This window comes from Nannobrachium achirus, assembly GCF_963921795.1.
Source record: "Nannobrachium achirus genome assembly, chromosome: 19".
In the NCBI taxonomy this organism is placed as follows: domain Eukaryota; kingdom Metazoa; phylum Chordata; class Actinopteri; order Myctophiformes; family Myctophidae; genus Nannobrachium; species Nannobrachium achirus.
In genome coordinates, this window is record NC_137826.1 from 28,839,834 (window position 1) to 28,862,151 (window position 22,318).

At 39.8% G+C, this 22,318-nt stretch overlaps 1 protein-coding gene across 1 annotated transcript; it reads left to right on the top strand.

Moving 5' to 3' along the window:
* Positions 1 to 8,148: 8,148 nt before the first annotated feature.
* supt4h1 (SPT4 homolog, DSIF elongation factor subunit) lies at positions 8,149 to 11,665 on the top strand. Its single transcript, XM_080749081.1, has 5 exons — positions 8,149 to 8,372; positions 9,337 to 9,443; positions 9,533 to 9,588; positions 10,308 to 10,361; positions 10,453 to 11,665. The coding sequence occupies exons 1-5, from the start codon at positions 8,304 to 8,306 to the stop codon at positions 10,518 to 10,520; spliced, it is 354 nt and encodes a 117-aa protein (XP_080605207.1). The 5' UTR covers positions 8,149 to 8,303; the 3' UTR covers positions 10,521 to 11,665.
* The last annotated feature ends 10,653 nt before the right edge of the window (positions 11,666 to 22,318 follow it).

Genomic DNA, 22,318 nt, shown 5'->3' on the forward strand with positions numbered 1-22,318 from the left:
GTCCCGACGTCTACCTCCTGGAGTCTCCCTCCCTTGGGATCTCATTGACGGTCTACCTGCTGACTGTCTGTCACTGAAGGCGGAGCAGCAGCAGGGAGAGTGTTTTCTGCAGGTCTTTCAGTCCGAGTGTATCAAAGGGTGCGTTCGGAAATGCGCACCGGGTGTGTGTTCAGTGTAGTAGTGTGCCTAAACCCAACCCTAATCCTAACCCTAACCTCAGTAAAACTATGCCTAAACGCTAAACCCAACCTTAATCCTAACCCTAACCTCAGTAAAACTATGCCTAAAACTAACCCTAACCAGACCCGGTGCGCATTTCCGAACGCACCCTTTGATACACTCGGGACTGAAAGACCTGCAGAAAACACTCTCCCAGCAGCAGTACCCACTGCCACTGCACACAAAGGCAAGTGCAGGGCTCCCTCTAGGGACGTTGCTACAAAACTGCCATGCATCTAAATCAGTGGTTCTCAAACTTTCTTTTTGTATTTTATTTCAAGGACCCCCGTGACGCTGAGGTCCATTTGGTTCCATCATTCTGTACACACTCTCATAGTTAAAGACTTGGCAATGGTAGTCTACATTTTGAAGCCCCTCAAGGATTATCCATATAAGTCTACATATAGCCTACAGTATATTATGGTTATGCTGATATACAGGCTATACTTCTTCTAAAACACAGAATGTAAGTTAATATACAGCAAGTAAACATATTTCATTTAAGTTAATATACTATATATATATAATTAAATAAGTATCCTGCACATGTTAAGTTAATATAAGTAAAATATATAAATAAACACATTTGAGTTAGTTAAGGCCTACTACTGTACTAAGTAAAATATATGAATAGCCTACTCATACCGTATTTCAGTAATTAAAAGTATATAGGACAGGTAGAACAATGGGGCTGTTAAGTCTGACATCATTTTGTGGGCAGAGGAGAACTTTTGGGGCCAAAAGGCCCCAGCGCCCGTGAATCTTTTTACTATTTTTACTATTTTTTCTTCTCTTTGTTGTTGAAAGGAAAGTGGTAAAATTATACTTTAGTCGTTATTTTTGTCCCGGATCTGTTGAAATAGCGACGGACAGATTTTGACAATAAATCTGCAAGGAGGTCTGACTACAAAATGATGTCACGGCTTAAAAAAAACATAATTGACCAGTGTGCTGCCCGCTGGCCTAGAGGTCCAGGCGCATACCACATAGGCTCTGATGCCTGACAGTGTGGTGGGTTTGAATCCTGATCCCGACTACCTTTGCTGCATTTCCTGTCCTATCAATAAAAAGGCATAAAAGCTAAAGGTATTAGAAAATAATTGATAAAATGTAATGTTGTGAAAAGATGCTTATGTAGCCAATAATACTTAATTAACACTTGTAGAAATGTATATTTTATATCTATGGGCCATAGGCTACAAACACCAATAATCACACCCAGTGTGAAGTGAGTGTGCCTTTTATGAGTTCATTTCCTTATGTCCTGCAAAGCTTGGGCAATGCCAGGCTTTGTGAGACATACAGACATACACACAAAGCCAGATGCAGGAGCGGTTAGCACTGCTCAAAAAATAATATATCAGTAGGCCAATATTGTTGTCAAAACAAGATGGGGGCTAATAACAGCGTTCCTGCAGAAACTATGTGGGCTCGCTGAAAACAGTATTGTAAGTATATTATGTACAGTAGAAAATGTACACATCCCTTCTCAGACAGAAGTATAACAATTTGTAAAGAGAAAAACACAAGCAATAATAACTGCATAAAGGTGAACAAGTTGAAGTTTGAATGAAGTTTCGAGCTCAAAGAGAATGTGGAAGTAGTAGGATAAATATAAAATATTGGGGACAACTAGTGTGTGCTCGCTAAACTTACATACTTATGCCTATCGCCCATGCAACTTTGGGCATATAGGCCACGAACAAGAGCTCTCCAGGCATCCTGGTCCTGGGCCAGTGTCTCCAGCTGTCCCCATGTGTGACCCGATCTCTTCACATCTGCCTCTCGCTAAATCGAGCCAACAATAACAATCGAGTATGATGTCAGTCATGTATGACACTGTGGAAAAAATGCATAGTACCTCCACACATTTCCTTTTTTCTTTTTACAATCAACCATATGATGATCAGTAATCAAAAACAATATATTCATGTCATCAGCGTTCAATAGAATCTTCCTCTCCAAACATCGACCCTCTCCTCTGTAACTGGGTCCTTGATCAACTTCCTAATCAACAGACAGAACCCAATGTTAGTAGGCCTAGAAGCAATCTCACCTCCTCAACCATCACTGATCACTGGTGTCCCACAAGGTCCACTCCTCTACCCCCTCTGGCCTCTTCAATTTCAACTACACACCTGTCCTGTACATGGCTCAAACCGTAATCTCAAATTTGCAGATGACCTACATTGATAGGCCTCATCTTGAACAACGATGAAAGTGCCTACATGGAGGAGGTCCAACACCAGTTGAGGTGGTGAGCTGAAAACAGCCTCGCCCTATTCTAGTTTCTCAACCTGTGAGTCGGGGCCTTCCCAAGTCATATTACTTTCGTTATTTTCATATTCTACCATTTAATATACCAGTCTCAAAAATATACCAGAGACTAATGCTTTTAAAGGAATAGGCCTAGTTCACGCAAAAAATACACAATACTCTTTGGCCCCTTTTCCACCAAAAGAACTTCGGTTCTAGAACTGGTTCCGTTCTATATCTTTTGGTTCCAGTTCCGAACAAAATTTTAGGGTTCTGAACCATTTCATTTTCAGTGGTGTAAACACTCTGAACTGGTTCAATCCAGGTGGAAAAGGGGCACTTTTGTCTCTATAGCGAACTACTTCTGGTCATCAAGTTATTGGGTTAGGGAATGCGACAAAAACAAATATACGCACCGCCGCACCCCATGGAGACTTGAAGTCACCCTCTGCTACTTGTTTTAAAAAGAAATGGCTGAATGAGATGCCTCATGACTGCAATCCCATTTGATAGATCCATCTAAGTTAGACAAAACAGTCAGAAAAACAATGGACTCCATTCATAGACCTTCTAAAAGGATTGGTGAAAACATAAAAGGCAAAGGACATACGCGTGCAAGATGAAAAGGCTGTATACAATGTCTGGCAGAGTCTGTACTTTTTTGTTTGTTTGTTTAGTTTTTTGCTTTTTGTATTATATTGTGTAGATTATTTTATCCATTGCTCTGACTCTGGCTGATTATTATTTTCTTGTGTCTTGATTGTTTCATATGTACGCTGAAATTGAAAAATAAAACAAAACATAGGAGAGAGAACTCAACCCATACATGATAAAGGATAAACAAGTGAATTAGGAAGTGATGACACAGAAATGAGCAGACAAAATTGCAACTGGAACTTATTGGCTGAAATTGGGAGCCCACCTGAATGTATCTACTCTAAAGAGCTGGAGAGACAGGGAGACCCCTGTTACTACTGAACATACACTCTATAGTAACGATTCCTATCAGAATATAGAGCTTTGTTAACTATTACTAGCTAAGTAACTTTCCTCTTCTACCCGAGATTTGAACCCCGTTTCCTGCAGCTGACATTTTTACCATTGAGCTCATATAGCCTGCTTTCTCGTGGGATTAATTGAATCTTGACCTTCAGGCCCAAATTTGTGTCAGATCGTGTCTATGGTGAGGCATGACCTTTGACACGATCTAAAAGTCTCAATAGAAGAGCAGGGAGACAAACAACAACCGCCCCAATAAGTTATTGCGACCATAGGTCGCAAGTTTACTATGAGAAACGTCACAGCGTGTCCGTCCGTGTAGACTTGTACACATTTTTACGGACTATGGGTTTGCCGCTCTGACATCATGCTCTGATGTCACTGTGATGTCCAGCACCACTTGTCCACGTATCCGTGTATCTCTGAAGGTCACACCTGACACTGTGGTTCCCCTGATACCATAGGCGATTTTAAGGGGTGTCCTAGGGTGCACGTGCACCCCCTGGCCGCCAGGCGGCCATTTTGATTTTTTCTTTTTTTTGTAATGTAACTTTATTTTATAATTATTAAATAAAACAGTGATCGTGATTTGTAAAATGTGCGCAAAAAGAGAGGTGGAGGGGCAAGTATAGTAGTTCACTCGACACTGACAGTAATGCTAATGAACGTGAACCAGAGGAGGTGGACGGAGCTTGCAGCAGCAGTGATCCAGCCACGGACATCACTGTGGAAGGCTCGCCGTTGCCGGAGACCGAGGCCCCGGTTCCTCCACAGCAAGCAAGCCCCACTCCAGACTCAACTGTTGTTACCCCAGGCCCAGACCCAGAGGAGCCAAATGAAGCCAACTTTGTTCATGAAAGAGACCCTTGCCATGGCCCGGATAAAGCCAAGCAGTTTTTGGCTTTGGGTCCATATCAGCCAGAAGATGTAGAATGTCCATTAAAGGCCGCTGGCGAAAAACAACGCAAATTCAGAAAGGAGTGGTTTAAAGATTTTGCCTGGCTGGAGTATAGCGTGCGCCATGACCGGGCGTTCTGCTTTCCATGTCGGGCCTTTGGTTCTGAGAACGCCGAGCAAGCTTTCAGGAGGACAGGTACATAAAGACACATCTCTGTTTACACAATGCTGTTGTACTCCCTCCAAGTGCATAGTCTATTATGTTCCCTTTTTTCAACTGTTTCGTTATATTGAAGAGAATGTGCGCAAAAAAAAAGAAATGGAGGACACGACACTGTTTGAAAAGAAACTTGCTTTTTTTCAAGAGAAGGGAATGCATAATTCTGATTCATTTGGTACATTAAAACACGTCTACACACTGTACCTCACCATACCAGTTACGAGTGCTTCAGCTGAGCGCAGTTTCTCTACTTTGAGACAACTAAAAACGTATTTACGGACAACCATGACTGATAAAAGAGTGTCAGATATAGGCATTTTACAGATTGAGAAAATACACGAAATTAAAGTGCAGAAAATAATTGAAAGGTTTGCAAGTGCCAAAACCCGGAGGCTGCAGTTCATTGTGTAATATAAGGATGTGTCTACTATTTGTTTTTGTGAAATGCTTATTTGACACTGTAAATGACTGCTTGATTGCTTGATGAATGATGATTAACTTGATGTTTGGCTTTATATGTCCTGGCTGTGCTGCCTCTGTCTGCAAAATAAGTAAATAAATCCTATAGATAGACATATGGTGTCTAGAAAAAGAAGCACCTGTTTTACACTTTTTTTTGTTTATATTGTGTTACATTTGGGTACAAAATTAACTGCAGAAATCCGCTAAAACAACATTACAAAACCGCTAATATCCGCAATTTTTTTCGCGTGCGCGCATACATCACTGTGACATCACAGGTGCTATCACAGGTGACATCACCTATGTAAAAGTCCATATATGGGTATTCCCCAGAATCCCTTTTATGCCCATATATGAAGATCCCTGATGTAATCGATATATATCACTGGCCAGATGGCCAAGACATGGCCCATATCTGTGTGGCTGATTACGGATCTCCATGTATGGGCATAAAAGATATTGTATGTTGTGATGTCATGGGAACCACTCTTAACGGAATCACTTTTATGCCCATATATGGAGATCCCTCCCTGATGTCATCAATATTATGCCCATATCTAACAGGACTTCATATGGGAATGCCCATATATGGAGGAAGACAGCCCATATCTGTGTGGCTTGTTCAGACATGGATCTCCATATATGGGCATAAAAGGATGTACTATATACAGTACATGGATCTCCATATATGGGTACCAGGGGTCTCCATATGGGTAACTGGTCCGATATACATCACTGGCCAGATGGCCAAGAATTGGCACGACCTAGGTCGCATTTCGCCCTGACGCGTCTTACTAGTTAACATACTCTACCATACAGATTGGACATAATAACATTTTATTCGATTAAAAAAAGTGACATAGAGCCACTTTAAAGCAGCATGTAGTTTTGGGTATCAGTGGCCACTTTGGACACAAGAGTCTCTGCAAGCATGTCCGGTGAGGACACGCTGTGATTGGCCAGCCTTCGCTTTGACTGACAGTATCTACCTTGGTGCCTTGGCAAATGCCAGGATGAAACTCATTGTCTCCGCTGTCATAGCAATACAGTCAAGCCACCTACCAGAGACACCTATGAGTCTATACATTCACCTACCAGAGACACCTATGAGTCTATACATTCATGGAAGGATGACTGTTATTGTGACCTATGAGTCTATACATTCATGGAAGGATGACTGTTATTGTGACCTATGAGTCTATACATTCATGGAAGGATGACTGTTATTGTGACCTATGAGTCTATACATTCATGGAAGGATGACTGTTATTGTGACCTATGAGTCTATACATTCATGGAGGGATGACTGTTATTGTGACCTATGAGTCTATACATTCATGGAGGGATGACTGTTATTGTGACCTATGAGTCTATACATTCATGGAGGGATGACTGTTACTGACTGTTATTGTGACCCAAGGTCGTATGAAACCCGGCACATACTGTCAGTAGGTCCTTCTGCGATTCTGTAACACCTCAATGTCTATAGCTGACCTCAATGCCTATGCCCATGTAAGGAGGCTGACCTGCCCATATATGCAGATCCCTGATGTCATGGACCTCCATAATATGGAGCTGACCAACCATCAACTCTACATCGCCCGGATCTCCATATATAGCTATGGCTGACTCATTCTGAGATTTCTTCTGACATCACCAGGATGACTCGCCAACTCGGAGGAGGGGTAAAAAGACTGCATGCTGACCTCTACAGACAGGGATCTCCATATATGGGCATAAAAGGGATTCTGTTAGTGTGGTTTAAATGGGAATGCCCATATATGGAGGCCACATCTGCGGATCTGCCACATACAATCCCTTTTATGCCCATATATGGAGAACCCTGTCTGTTACTGGTTAGACTGACATGTACAGTCTAGGTTAGGAAAGCGACCTTGACCTTTAGGGCGAGGTCGCCTTTTGCCAAGTGAAGGTTTTGGCCGAAGCGCTTTTTACTACTTTTCATTTTAATGAACACACAGACGTAAAGGCTGTTCAAAAAATAGTTAGCTGGTTTTGGGGCCGACAGCAACGATATGCTTAGGCGTAGGCCTAGTTGTTCAAATGTTACACTGTGCTGCTTACCTTTCCACAAAAAAAGTTAATTGTTAATCATTGAAATGTATTGCATGTTTCAGTCTTATGGTCCATTCCCTCTGGGCCAGATATTTTTCCATTCAAAGTGGATACAGATTAAAAAAAATATCTGCCACAGATAAAAGAAATACCTATCTGTGGCAGATAGTTTTTGAAGCGGTGAAAACCGCTTCCTATGAGTGGCTTTGTGTGTCCCACGCCCATATATGGTGATCTCAGTCCAGAATGAACAGGGTTTTTCAAAAACACAATGTATGTCACCTCATGTCCATATATGGTCACTCCAGGCCAGAATGAACAGGTTTTTTCTGTCCCGTACGTCCAGAATATCAGTCCAGAATGAATAGGCTTTTTCAAAAAGCAAAATGTGTGTCCCGGCCATGTCCATATATGGCCATTTCAGTTCAGAATTAACAGGTTTTATCTGTCCTGTACGTCCAGAATATGTGTGTAGTGTCCCTCCCGGTCTGATGAATGGATACTTTGAGGATTGGTCAAGCTTCACATGATAATTCGGCCCTCCATTCTTTATATATTCATTCAGAATATATAAAGAATGTAGAATTCAGAATATATAAAGAATGAATAGATCACAGAGTCCATAACTGTATAGATGTATAGATCACAGAGTTCATAACTCTAGAACACATAGAATAAAAGTTCACCGCTTCACTTCGAACCGAGGTTTGATTTTTTTTTATCTTTATCTACCATCCACTTTGAAAGGAAAAATATCTGGGGAAAGAGATTTTTTTATCTGTTATCTGGCCCAGTGGGAATGGGCCTTAATGCATTATGCAGCACAAATGAGTAAAATAGATTCCTCTTGCTGCCTCAAAGACGAGACGACGGAAACTCAATCTGAGTGAATTCGTTTGACCACTAGATGGCATACAACGCCATGTATTTGTGGTATTTGTGTTTTTCTTTTCTGTTTTTATACAGGCACACTTTGGACAGAAACGTGGGGTCCTTTTTGTGGCCTACATAAACAATGACGTAATTATCCAACGCCGGAAAAATACACGAGTTAAATATCTGTAAGCATAATATAGCATATTTGTGGGATTTTAGGATATCTCCATTGAAAACATACGCAAGGGTAGATTTGGTTTAACGAAGTAATCATTAGATTGTCTCTGAAACGCACACAATGGCACTGGAAACCTGTCCAAAAGACCTTCGCCACTTGCGGGCTTGTCTTCTGTGCTCTCTTGTGAAGGTAAATTGCAGCAAAGTAACGCGGCAGTACGGTGGAAAAAAGTACACAGATTTCTTATTATATAAAAATATACAATGTAGAAATACTCTGTTACAAGTAGAAGTCCGGAAATTCAAAATGTACTTGAGTAAAGGTATTTTGTACTTGAGTACAAAAGTATTGGCATCAAAATGTACTATAACTATAGCCATAAATCATAACTCTTTTATTTTGGGACGTTTTCTTTCTACAAGAGTTATAAAGGGGAGTCAGAACACTCTTGCTGGGTGAGCCCTTCCGTCCATTTTCGGCTCCAAATACTGTATGTACAAATCAATATAAGGTGCTCACCAAAACAGTTTTCTACCGACCCTCTTGTAGAGGTATTTTATTTGGGGAATAGAGAGAAAACGTCCCAAAATAAAATACCTCTACAAGAGTTATGATTTATGCCTACCAAAAGTATAAAGTACGGTAGCCTACTCATTAATGCAGAATGTACCATGTCAAGTTTTCAAATGTATACAAATCTTTTGAAAATAGCATATCTACAAGCACAGTGCTTGAGTGTAACTTTACGCCACATGGTCTGGCGCGTACATGTTTGTCATAAAATTGGTGTCCTTTTGTAGTCAATACATCTTCCTTGCTTGCTTTCTTTCAAGAAAATACGAATTATTTAACCGTCAAGTACATTTTATACATAGAGTATCATTACCATAACATTAATGTTCACTAGAATGTTATCTCAAACTGCATTACAACACTGCAACACAACAAATAATTTATGTTGGACTGTTGGTGTTCCCATGAATGCGTAGGTACTCAATTCCTTGCAGCATATGATATTTCTATTATTTTATGTTAAGCAGAACCCCCATTTAAGATGTGATTATCCCCTTTGATACATTCTACGATTATCCTGAAGGAAACATAGTAGTTTGTGTTTTAATGTTTTAATGTCTTGTGTTTAATCATTTATCAGACCATTGATCAGTTCGAGTACGATGGCTGTGACAACTGTGAGTCATATCTTCAGATGAAGGGGAACCGAGAGATGGTATACGAATGCACAAGTTCCTCTTTTGATGGGTAAGGAGTAAGGACTGTATGTTTGTTTTCTCAGTGTATTGGATTCATTATGGCTTTCTATTGTCAACCAATATATTTTGTGTATTCAGAGTCATTTCAATGATGAGCCCTGAAGACAGCTGGGTGGCTAAATGGCAGAGAATCGGTGAGTATTTTTTGCACAATGACTCAATCACAACAAATTAGGAGGAGTCAGTGATACTTTGCCTTAATTATGATTATCTTATTGCATTAAATGATGTTAAACTCACTTTGCCACTCGATATGCGCATACCCTCTATAAGGTAATTAACAAATATTAATATTTTGTATTTATATAAGATAATTATTGATTTATTATGTTATTTAACACTTGTAAACACTGTATTATTTTCTCCTTTTTTTGTGTGCAGATTTTCATTCAGTTGCAGTCAGTGCAGGGACTATGTAACATTAGCAATTATATTCCAGTCCATTCATGAATGTCCTTGTTGGGTTTCTCCTGTCTCAAGTTATGATTTAGTTTCTCCATCACAAATATATACTGTGGCGTTTTACTGATGTCTACCAACTTGAACCAGAAACATTTCGAATTCTAACATCCTAACATTCGATCTCACACAGACACTTTCTTGGACTCTTTTTGCTGACCGATCACGTTCAGCAGCGACTACTCAAACTCATTTCAGGTCACAGACCTACCTGATTGGGCAAAGAGATTTGGACATAATTATGCAGACCTAAAATTAATAAATAAAGAGTTGTAGATAAAGTTTCAAAGTACTCTGATTGCTATCAATGATATGAAAGAGGCTTGATTTTGAAGTAGAATGTCTATTTGACTGCCAGTATTGCTGATTCTGTGTCCCTGTCATTATACTGCAGGCAACTTCAAGCCAGGTGTTTATGCTGTGACAGTTACTGGACGGCTACCTCCAGGTAGGCTATCCAGTTGTAATGAAATACAATGTAACCACCTGAAACTTTACACTGTGTTCTACCATGTTTCATGTTCATTTACTTTCTCCAGGTGTGGTGAGAGAGCTGAAAAGCAGAGGAGTAATCTACAAATCCAGAGATACAGCAGTGAAGTCATAAGCTTGGTGTCTCCCAGCTTATGTTGTTTGATTGGTTGCATCCAGACATGCTACAATACCAGCAATTCCATTTGTAAATATATATTTTTTTTTTACTAAAAGCAACTGCAGACCGCTCCCTTTTTGATAAGTTAACACATTTCAAAGCTGCATATAATGTTTTCAGTTTTAATAAGAAAATTCTGTCTTGAAATTTAAGTTTGTGTAAGGAGCAATTCACAAAAAGACAAAGGTAAACAAACTGATTTAGTCAGTTGTCAATCGATATCCACAGAAATATTCATGTCTTGCATGAACTTATTTGTTAAGAATAAGTGGGTTTGAGGTGAAATGTTCACTTTTTCATAAAAGCATGAAACTTGGTATACTAATAGTTTGGGGGCCCTGAACATTTTTGGGCCCCCCCAACAGTTCAGGAGATATGATGCAAAAATAACATAGTTTGGTCACCACATTGAAAATGTATATTTGCACATGTTACTTGGACTTTGATGGAGATAATTAGACGAAGAAAGGAGAGTACAAATAATGTATGATGTAATTGTACGGTAAAGAAATAGACATTGCAATGTGTGTGATTGGGCACCTAGTTTGCTCTACAGACATACCACTTCAGTAAGGTTTCCCTCGGCTGGCCAGGGTTCAGGTTCGAGTTGAGGCTGCATATCATGACCCTGTCTCTCCCACCTTTCCTGTCTGTCCAAATAAAGCTGAAATTAAAAGATGATAGTTGTCAAACCAAAGTTTCATCTATGGAACATCGTCGTTGCTTATACACATCACATCAGGATTATGCACCCACAGTGTCATATCTGTCCAGAAGGTCTCTTCAGAAACCTTTGCAATAATAACAGCCTGCAACTGATATAAACCGGTCAAATTAGTCTTGTTGAATCTGAAATATATTTGTTAAATCTGCACAGTAAACATGGAGAAAACACACCTGTGTGTTATGTGCTTGCCAACATGCTCAAATCAAAGTTGCCTACAGTAAAGAGTTGTTGCCCACTCAAAGATCTTATGTACCATTTTATTTATCTACTGCCTTCATCCCGGTTCATCACCTGATCAACAGTAAACGCTTTTTTTACTGTTATGTAAAAATCAACAGTTTGTTATTCATTGTTTCTGTAATAAAAATCTTGTCTGGTATCTGATGAAATGAGAATTAAGAATTCTGTTTAGCATTAGAATACTTCTGCAAACCAATCTTCAGCTCTTCTTCTGCTGAGTTTGCAGGGTTTTGCATATATGGGCCATAAGATGGCGCTGAGTTACTACATGTATTATGTATACTGTATACAGTAAATAATGATTCCTATACTAGTAATAATTACAAAGCCATAAGGGGGCACTATAAGCCCTAACCAAGTCACAGTTGCCATTAAATGTTTATAGTCTAGTCTTCATTGTTCTCTTCACTGTCTCCTATACAATTTGAATATAATGTAGTGCAGCAGTTACTGTATTGTGGGCCCCACAAAGAGAAATGACATTCTGGGTTTCGGTTATCATGCATTGTTCATGTTTGTTGTTCTGTTCACACTGTTGGGGAACTCGATCTTGCAGAGTTTAGTTAATGATTCATCATTGTTGATTATTGACAGTGGGTCCAGATATTTTCCTTAGTATATTTAATGCCATGCGACATCACGTCAAGTAAGGTCATGTGAAATGTATCCCGTTTCAGGATCCTACCCTTGCCTAAAGCAAATCAAAATAATAATACACACTTCAATGCTTCATTGCACAGGAACCACCCATTGATGCTTTGTTGCAAACAAATAGTAGGTCTAACTAACAACGTACTGTATGTACATGTCGTACAGTATAAGATGGTCACAAAAAAACACAAAATTACAGATTGCAAGACACGTTTTTTTTTTTGCTCTAAAAAAGCAAGGTGCCATATGATGGTTACACAGATGAATATATTATCAATATGAATTATTTTCCTGTTCACTACAGCTAAAGCCCAAACCACACCAATGATTTGCCATGCAACTCCTTGCAACCAAATCATTGCATGCAACTACTCGCAACCATTATCCCCAATGGTAGTTGCAAGGAATTGCATTGGTATGGAGCAGGCCTGGAATTTCGTCATTTTAGGGGCAAGGCCTTTTGTGTTGTAAATTTGTTTAGGGCACAAGGCCAAATGCCAGGGCAGGAAGGACATCAAATAAGACGATCTTAGTCCATTGAAATAATTAATTGAATTTAAGGGTTAAGGATGATTTAATAGGTGAAATAGGCCTAAATAATAATATTTACTTCACTGGATTGGTTTAAAGATGGGGACTCAGGGGAGTTATGAATTCAGAATCTCAACAAAAGACACTGGTGTCTACATGACTAGAAAGAGACAGAGGAGAAAGTGGCACAGTCAGCTGGGGCATTAAGGCCACGGTGGCCTCAGGGGGACTGCCCCATAGGTCGAACTCCCTTTGGGTCGAACAGCGTCTGCAGGTTAGATAATCATCTGTGTCACAGTTACTGAAGTTAGGTTTAGGGTTAGGGTTAGAGTTAGGCATAGTTTTACTGAGGTTAGGATTAGGGTTTGGGTTAGAGTTTGGTGGTCGATCCAAAGGGTGTTCGACCTAATGACATCTTACCGGCCTCAGGGCATACCTATTGTTTTAGGGGCACAAGGCCAAACAACGACGGCCATGGCCTTCATGGCCTCCATGAAATTTCTGCCCTGTGGAGTGTCCTTAAAACTTTTTTTTTTCTGCAAGGAGTTGCGACTAGTTGCATCAGTATACAAAAGGGAAATTGGTTAAATAGAATAATATCTTAACATAATAACAAAAATAAAACTAGACTTATTATATAAAAGCCGATTTGTAAAAAGTGGGTTTTGTCGACTTGGCTTGGCTATAGTCTAGGGTTACCTTGCTAAACTCTAGAGGTTTACTATAAGAGGCAACCCTCTCATCCTTTTTTTCCCTTCTTTTTTTAACACATATCTTTGTGTTTTCACATTTATCACATACGATTCTTAGTAGTCAAGAAGAATATATCCATTCATACACAAAATTTAAATAATCCCACCAAAAAAGAACTCTCACTGTTTCTGTAAGAGTATGGTCTTGACTTGCGCACAACCTTTGTTGTGATTTGACGCTATATATGATAAAATGAAAGACAGGGGAGTGAGATGGAATGACATGCAACAGGTCATAACCTAGATATACACATGCCAATGATACCATGGTATAGAATGTCCCAGTACACTGTGACACTGCAGATACAGATGATGCATGTTCTTGACATAATACTGTCAAGAACATTAAAATATTACATTCACATGAGCTTATACGTCAAAACCTGGATAGAGATTTCATCCGAGTGTTTCTGCATTGTCATTTCATCTGTTGTTCATACTATAAGATATGGATATATGGATGTAATCTTTGCTTAATCTTGAAATGCAACTCTATATAGAGACTCGAGGGAATGGATACAGCATTCATCCCTCGTTTCTAGCTCCACCTTTATAAAAGATGATTTTCTAGGGTACCGTTCACTTAGACAGGAAATGTCATGGGTGGGTGTGCTGCAGTGTCGGTCACATCTATATGAGATATGATACTATACCATAACCAGGTTACCACTTGAAGCAGGTTAGAATGGCATGATCATCTTACAGCGAAGTCTGTTTTATCAAACTATAGGCATTAAACGGCCACGATTCATCGGAAAAATACAACTCAAAATTGGCAGATGTCATGAACCCTGAATCCTGATGTGCCACATCATACCTGCCAAATTAAATTCATTGCGAATTTGTATTTGAGTGAAATGCCTACTGTTCTTTGAGCGCCAACATATTTTCTTTTTATGAAATAAATTGTTGCATGTACCATAGCTATCACTTTGCCTCAGATGATGGAGCTCTCATTTTGGAACAACACTCTTTAATAGTCTATCATTGTGCTGTTATATGATAACGATGATTAATAATAGTACATCTCAACCCATTTGCATGAGATCTGCACTTGTATGTCTGTTTTTCCACGTTCTGAAATGTAATGTAAACGTGACACTTCATTTCACGAGGACTTTAGGAACCGCAAACTAAAAACAAAACTCAAATCAGCCTTGGTGCTGCAAACCTTCACAACCACAGATACTGTTAGACTGTCAGCTCCACCCATGTGCTTCCACCCATGATGAGCTGAAGATCATCTGACTCCGCCTCTGCTTAGGAAACCACACACGCTACTACTTTCTTTCACACAGCATCACATAAGCCTGTCTGCCATGATCCCATTGGTAGTTGTAATGATTACTTTTGCCCTTATTTGGATAAGTCAAGTGATTTCAACAGTAAGCTATAGGGAAAGTATTGGTTCGATCAGGTGCTACTGAGCATGTTTGTACTAGTGCCTCTTTAGAGGTTTGCCACATATGGCAGGGTTTCCAAAGTCCTTAGGCTCAAGACCCAAAAGAGAAATGTGGTTTCTCCCCGTGACCCACATGTACAAAATTATAAATTAAACACTTAACACACTATTTTCTTAAATAATGAAAACATCAAATCTACAAACTCACAACACAACAAGTCAGGAAACGTGAGCTTGCAGATGTGTTATTTTCAATATTTAAAAACAAATATAATAACATTTCTTTCTGAAAATCAGTGAAAAAAGGTTTTGAATTGAAACAAAAGTATGGAGTTATTTATTTTGTAGGAAAGTAAAAAACAAACATGATATTTACTCACGAGTCACAACCTATAAAAGCATGACCCAAAGTGGGTCACGGCCCTACTGTATGTGTGGGAAAAACACTGTCTTAAGGTATTGGATACCCTATTAGCCTACTGAGTACTGAGACGTGTGTGAATGAAAGGGGAACATAAATGAGTTCGCCTCCATCATTAGCCTACATGAATGAAGTGGTGATATACAGTACCAAAGCGGTATCATGAAAACACACACACACACACACACACACACACACACACACACACACACACACACGCACGCACACACGCACGCACGGTTTCTGCTGTCTTGAAATACATATTTCTTGGAATAAAGGTGAAATAGAAGCACCTCTGTGACACATAATATGTGTCACAGAGGTGCTTCTATTTCACCTTTATTCTAAGAAATATGTATTTCAAGACATTGTGTCACAGAGGTGCTTCTATTTCACCTTTATTCTAAGAAATATGTATTTCAAGACAGCAGAAACCTATTATGTGTGTTTTCTCCTTGGAAGTGCTTGTGTAATATAGTACATCACTGAAGCAGATTTACTAACAATTGAAACTAAATCAAGTAATCTCTCTCTCTCTCTCTCTCTCTCTCTCTCTCTCTCTCTCTCTCTCTTCTCTCTCTCTCCCCTCTCTCTCTCTCTCTCTCTCTCTCTCTCTCTCTCTCTCTCTCTCTCTCTGATAGAAAGCTAGGCCCTAGCAGAGCGACGGCGTAAAATAACAAGCTACCAGGGTCAGTAGTTACGTACATATGTATGGTATTATAGCTATCTATGGGGGTAGATCCAGAGTCAGCATAGCTTGGTGTTGACGCCCGACTGTGACAGTGAGACCAGAGGCAGGGAGGGGAAATGGCTGCCAGCCCAGATAAGGTCTATCACAAGGGACAGTTTGGGCTTTGGAAGGCCCCAAGCTTTGTACACCTCACATAAGGACTCTGGATCACTTCCTTACTGGCAACTTCACCGCTTGCAGACACCAAGAAGACACATGCTGGCAGATTATTATCCCACCACCACATACACCACCGTTTAAAAAAAGACAAAAATCTGTTGTGTCATTACTATTGACTTGATATGCCAGCAGACTTCTTTTGCATGAATTTCAGTCACCTTTTCTACTACCGTCATCATTAAGGATGCAAACTACAGGTAAAGCTTGACAATGCCACTATCTACCTCACATGGCCATTTGCTCTAGTGGCTGCTCTAGTGAAAAGCCATCCCAGAATAGTGGAGAATGTTATTGTTCGCAAAGGAGGGACCAACTCCATATCAATGCCTATGATTTGCTTCCATTCAGCCACAAGAGTAAGATCATTACTTCCCTTCAGGTCAGGACTCTTTGCAGGCCAGTCAGGTTCTTTCTCAATGATCTCAACAAACTATTTCTGTATGGGAGAGCATGGGGGGCACGGGGGGATTGCCATTCTGAAACAGGAAGCAGTCTTACGCAAACTGTTGCGAAGATTTCCATTCACTGGAACAAAGGGCACTAATTATAAAGGGTCATATAGTGTAATTAAGTCCTTCTTCTGCAGCAGCAGGACCTGGTGTTCTGACTTTACAATTTTCAGCTTTGGGTTCTTGCATTAATCATATTTGTGCATAAATGTTGTCCCTGGTTTCCAGGTTGTGGCATACCAATTTCCTGTTCCGGTTCACTTTCTCATAGCTTTGTTTGATCGGCTCGGCAGCAGAATTACTTTGGGAAACACGCATGAAGGTGTCATTTGTGCTTCCCATTACAAATCTGCTGCCAAGCCAATGAAACAAACTGGACACGGGTATACCACCTTGTGGAATCTGACTAGGACTACAGCTTTGCACAGAGCCGATAGGACAACATGTTCACATCATACCATCACTGCATGTATTAATAGGACAACACCTCCAGGTCACACCATCACTGCATATGTAGCCCCCCAGCCAAGACCTGGAACACAACAGCCCTGCCAATCGGGCCCAGCCCTACTGGCACGATAGATTGTGTGTTGGGTTTGATCCCAGCTCAGCGTGAATCACTACAATCTGGCTTGGCTGGCAGGACAAGGAGCAAGAGATCCTCCCGTGAGGGACATGTGTGGACAGCCGCACATGTCGTGTGCCGCTGTCCGCAGCGTGAAGTGTGAAACGCGAGGACGCGCTCCAAAGACTGGGGGGGGGGGGGGGGGACACACACGTAGTATATTGTATAACTGCCATCAGTTTTCTAAAGCTTTGTTATTATGTACAGTAATGAACCCTAGACCTACTTCCCTTATAGGTATTCATGTCAGGGAATGACACCCTTTCCTTTTCTCTCATTTTTTAACCTACATAGGCTGTCATGGGAGAAAGTTATGTCGATATGACTTGTATTGTCACAGAACTGAAAAGGAGACATTTTTCAACTTTTGTGGTGCACTTGTCAGAAGAATTGTGTACTGTGTACTTTAACTAGCTTAAATGACACTGCCTGCTTAGAGGACTAAAGTAAAATGTAACATTTCTTTGTCAAAGAGTATGCATTTATTCTCACATGATCCACGTGTTGCCTCGCCTTTTAGAACACTGAGCAATCTTGAAAAGTGTTTTCAAAATGCTCTGTAAGGAAGAGTGACAGACATGAACACAAGATAGTTGGGCAAGTGCTGAACAGATAGTGGGTCAGTAAAGTGAAGGGGGTGAAGGTAAAGGGAACAGTTCTCTACAAAGTTCTCAACAAAGCTGAGTTGGGGCAGCAACAGGAAGTTGAGGCTGATGATATCACAGATTGGTCTTGGGCTTCCTGTCTGAAGGAGGAACTTGTACAAGTGTATACCTTTTAAATAGAATCCCACGATATGCCAAAAATAAACAAATAAATAAATATATATATATATATTATTTTTTGAAGCGGTGAAAGCCGCTTCCAAGGAGTGGCTTTGTGTGTCCCGTTCATGTCCATATAGGTCATTCCAGTCCAGAATGAACAGGTTTTATCTGTCCCGTACATGTGTGTCCTGTGTGTGTCCCATGTGTGTCCCGTTCATGTCCATATATGGTCATTCCAGTCCAGAATGAACAGGTTTTATCTGTCCCGTACATCCAGAATATGTGTGTAACGTCCGTCCCGGTCTGATGATTGGATGATTAAAAATGTCCAATGAGACCATACTTTGAGGATTGGTCAAGCTTCACATGACAATTCGGCCTTCCAGATAAAATCATTCATTCATTCAGAATTGGATGAATGTATAGATCACAGAGTTCATAGCTCTAGAACACATAGAATAAAAGTTCACCGCTTCACTTCGAACCGAGGTTTGATTTTTTCTTATCTTTAGCACAGATGAGTATATTTTCAATGTAATCCTTCAGTCTAATCCAATCAGTTTACTTAACACGTACCCATTTAAAAAATAAAGGGTCTCTGTGATCTGACTGAAATGGATGTGTTTAAACATCTTTCTTAAATTGTCATTATGATTTAATTTCCTCACTCACCACATCTGCACGTCTGTTTTTCAAAATACCACAGGTACTCTGACTCACCCGCACATCTTGTGCCTTCAGGCTTGCTATTTTGACAAGCCATTAACTGTCGTTTTTTGTAGTACAGCGTTTTCACATTGACAGGGAATTTGGCTTTTGATTCGTCTGAAAATGTGGAACACAAAATGAGGATACAGGATCATTATTAGCTGAAATAGCCTATGTCACACTCCAACTCCAGACTAGCACTCTCTGTTCTTTTGAACAGAAGAATCCAGTGTAAAAGCCATGCCTGGTATGAATGGTGTGGGTGAATATATTCCAATGAAACATTCAGACTGTGTCTTTTAAAATGTATAGATCTGCTGTTGTGACCAACTTGTAATGTTAGCCCACCTATAGATGCTGTTTGCTACTGTGCCATTTCTGAAACACAAGTTACAGCAAAGGATGGTCATAGCAAAGTCTGTATAATAGAGGCTATTAAACAGACTTCATTCACATTTAAGTAACATAATTATACAACTGGTTTAATGTGACTTGCTGCATGTCTACTTTTGCTTAACAACTGTACTGCACAAAGTTGCTGTTACTAACAACTGAAAGTGAGAATTGTAGCACATGCAGGCAACTCACAGGAAGTAACAACCCCCCTTTCTCTCAACAGGTACTTCCTGAACAAGTTTTTATCCGAGAGACTATCTTACCACAAAAATGCTTCACCGCCTTGTAGTAATGTGTGTGTAAAAGTATCTGTATGTAGGTATGTAGAACAATGCAGTGTACCACACTGTCTGAGGCATGCTGCTTCATGACCCCTTTATGTCACGAAGCTGACACATTTAAGTGTACATGTTGTATAGTTCACATCTCATACCCACTTCCATCCTACATGTGTTGTAATGACCCCTCCCTTCCCTATTTTCTTATCATCACAGGGCTTTTTACCCAATCTCATGTTGCAAAGGTGTTTCGTAAAGCTATTTACTTGTGAATTACACACGTTATACCGCATTTTGATAAGCACTAGCTCAAACAGGAAAAAATATAAAAAATGTAAAATGATGAATTAGAATTCAGAGAGGGAAGAGTGTGGAAGGTTGGGGGTTTCTGTATCATTGTGCAAGAAATTCTCACCCCAAGTTAGGCTGTGTTTTGAGGATTTTAGCATGTCCATCAATGATTACATTATATGAATTCTTTACATCTGGGAGCAACTTATTAGCTGTACCTTTGTACAGTACGGTGGTGTGCCATATTAGCAATGGATGCCACCGTGTAGGGCCTTTAAAAACAGTGGTTTTCAAAGTGTAGCCCAGGGTTCCTTGGGGTGGTTCCAGGGGGTCCCTGGCAAAATGTGTTAATATAGCATCAAAACAAACAGCTTATTTTACTGTACATACAGCTGCAATTTGAAAATAGCTAATCTACAAGCCTGGTCTACAAGCTCACACTGCATGAGCTTGTAGATCTGCTATTTCCCCCAAATCTCTAAAAGATTTGACAAATTTGAAATAACTTTGAAACTTTTTAGCAACACAAATCATGTACAGAGGTCCCTTGCGCCAAATATTGTCTTATGGGGGTCTGCAGCCAAATACATATCAATTTGGCATGAAAAGGCTTTTAGAACCACTGCTTTAGAAGCAGCATCTGTGGGAGGGAAGGAGACAAACGCGAGAAAGACTGTTAGACCTCTTCCTGTGGTTGCGTCACGTGGTCGTGGAGGCTTCAAAAGCAGCCAACTTCTTCTTCTTCATCCACTTCTTGGACAGACAGAAGACACCTGCAAGGTCTGTGGACGCGCTCGTCAATCACTTGTGTGGAAAAAAAGACTTTTCATTATGGTAGAGTATGGACCACATAGCGTGTTTATTTAGTTGATCACATTAGTTATGACATTGTAAACAATTATCAAATGAATGTGTTGAATAATGAAAATGTCAGGCATTATACTTATTGTATCCACTGTGAATCTATTGACAGATTCTTGATTCAACTTTTTTGAATATATGGGATAAATGTATAATGGTCCCACATTGATCTTGAAGTAAAACGGATGTTTGCTTTCAATATTTAAGTAATTTTCTTTTCTTTTTCTCGCATAGACAGAAAAAGCTTACTCATGCGAAGCAAAATGGCTTCCGTTAGATATCGCTTCCACAGGCAGAACTTAGAACAGTTTCAGTCTGAGATGGGTGTGGTGCACAGAACAATCCTTGGTGTTCATTTATTTGTAACTCTGAGAGTGTAAAAATGGAACCAAATGGATCCAGGTTCATTTGTTACATTTGTACAGTAGATATGTGTATGTCTCTTGAGCTTTACTGCCATTGTTCAAAGATAAAACTGTAGGCTTGGCCTTCAGCTGACTGAATTGCCTGCGTATGCAAACATTTAACAGCAAAACCGGGTCAGTACATTTTCTGGTTCACTTGAAGAGCACCATTTTTTCTTTTGGTGTAAATGTGAATTTCAATTTGTGTATGGGTTTGTACAGAGTATACAGTACATGTCTCTGGGTGGGGTTAGTGAGTGCATCTGTGTGGAGAAGAAGCACAGGTGCAGGAGCGATGAGAAGAAAGAAGTGTGCCGACAGAAGAAGCAAGAAGCGGACAGCTGGAAGTACAGTGCAGTCATCCATAAAGTAGAAAGCACTACTAAACTCCTCGCCACAGTGTAGTGTTTCCTACTTTATGGATGAGTGTACTGTTGTCTACGAGGAGAAGAAAGCCCCCAGCGTGGCGCGCTCACTCAGGAAGTCTGGAAAAGAGGAACCTGCTTTGTCTCACATGGCCGTGCACAACCCAGAGTGTTAACTTCTAGTCATTTCACATGGGCTGTGCGCGTGCCAGGAAGCAAAGTGTGCTGAATCCTCTCATCGATTCCTCTGCGTTTTGTATCAAATATGCCAATATGTCCAATATGTCTTAAATAAGACTTGAAACTATTCTTGTCAATTTTCTTGTAAAGAATTTTAATTCAATAAAAAAATGTACTTACTGTAGAGCCTTGTTTCACATTCCATTTTCTGTTATACGACATTACCCTTGCCTTTGTCTTTTATACTAGATTTGTTATCTAGTCTTTTATACTAATAGATATAACATGTACAGTACTGCAGTGGTGTAAACTAACTAAGTACATTTAAGTAAGTACTGTACTTAAGTACAGTTTTACTTTACTGGAGTATTTATACTTCTACTCCACTACATCTTTGAGGAACATATTATACTTTTACTCCACTACAATTATTTGAAAACTTTAGTCACTAGTTACTTTGCAGATATCAATTATTATATTATAAAACATACTTTAACCACTTCACAAACATTTTTGTACATTTACTTTTGGTACTTTACTTTTGGTGATGCTAACACTTTTGTACTTTTACTCAAGTAACATTTTGAATACAGGTCTTTTACTTGTAATTAGAGAGTATTTTATTTTGTGGTATTGCTACTCTTACTTCAGTAAAACATTTGAGTACTGTACCACATGTAGGGCTTAGTATGTAATAAAACAGCGGACGGGTGTCACAAACGTGACATGCCCATATATGGTGATCAATAGTAGTAATTATAAAAGCGCAATCCAGTTTTTGTGAAAATATACATA

Excerpts from the sequence above, each read along its gene's own strand:
- supt4h1 (XM_080749081.1), top strand. The coding sequence starts at position 8,304 with ATGGCACTGGAAACCTGTCCAAAAGACCTTCGCCACTTGCGGGCTTGT. Across the intron at positions 8,373-9,336 it reads TTCTGTGCTCTCTTGTGAAG|ACCATTGATCAGTTCGAGTA; the intron begins GTAAATTGCAGC and ends ATCATTTATCAG. Across the intron at positions 9,444-9,532 it reads ACAAGTTCCTCTTTTGATGG|AGTCATTTCAATGATGAGCC; the intron begins GTAAGGAGTAAG and ends TTGTGTATTCAG.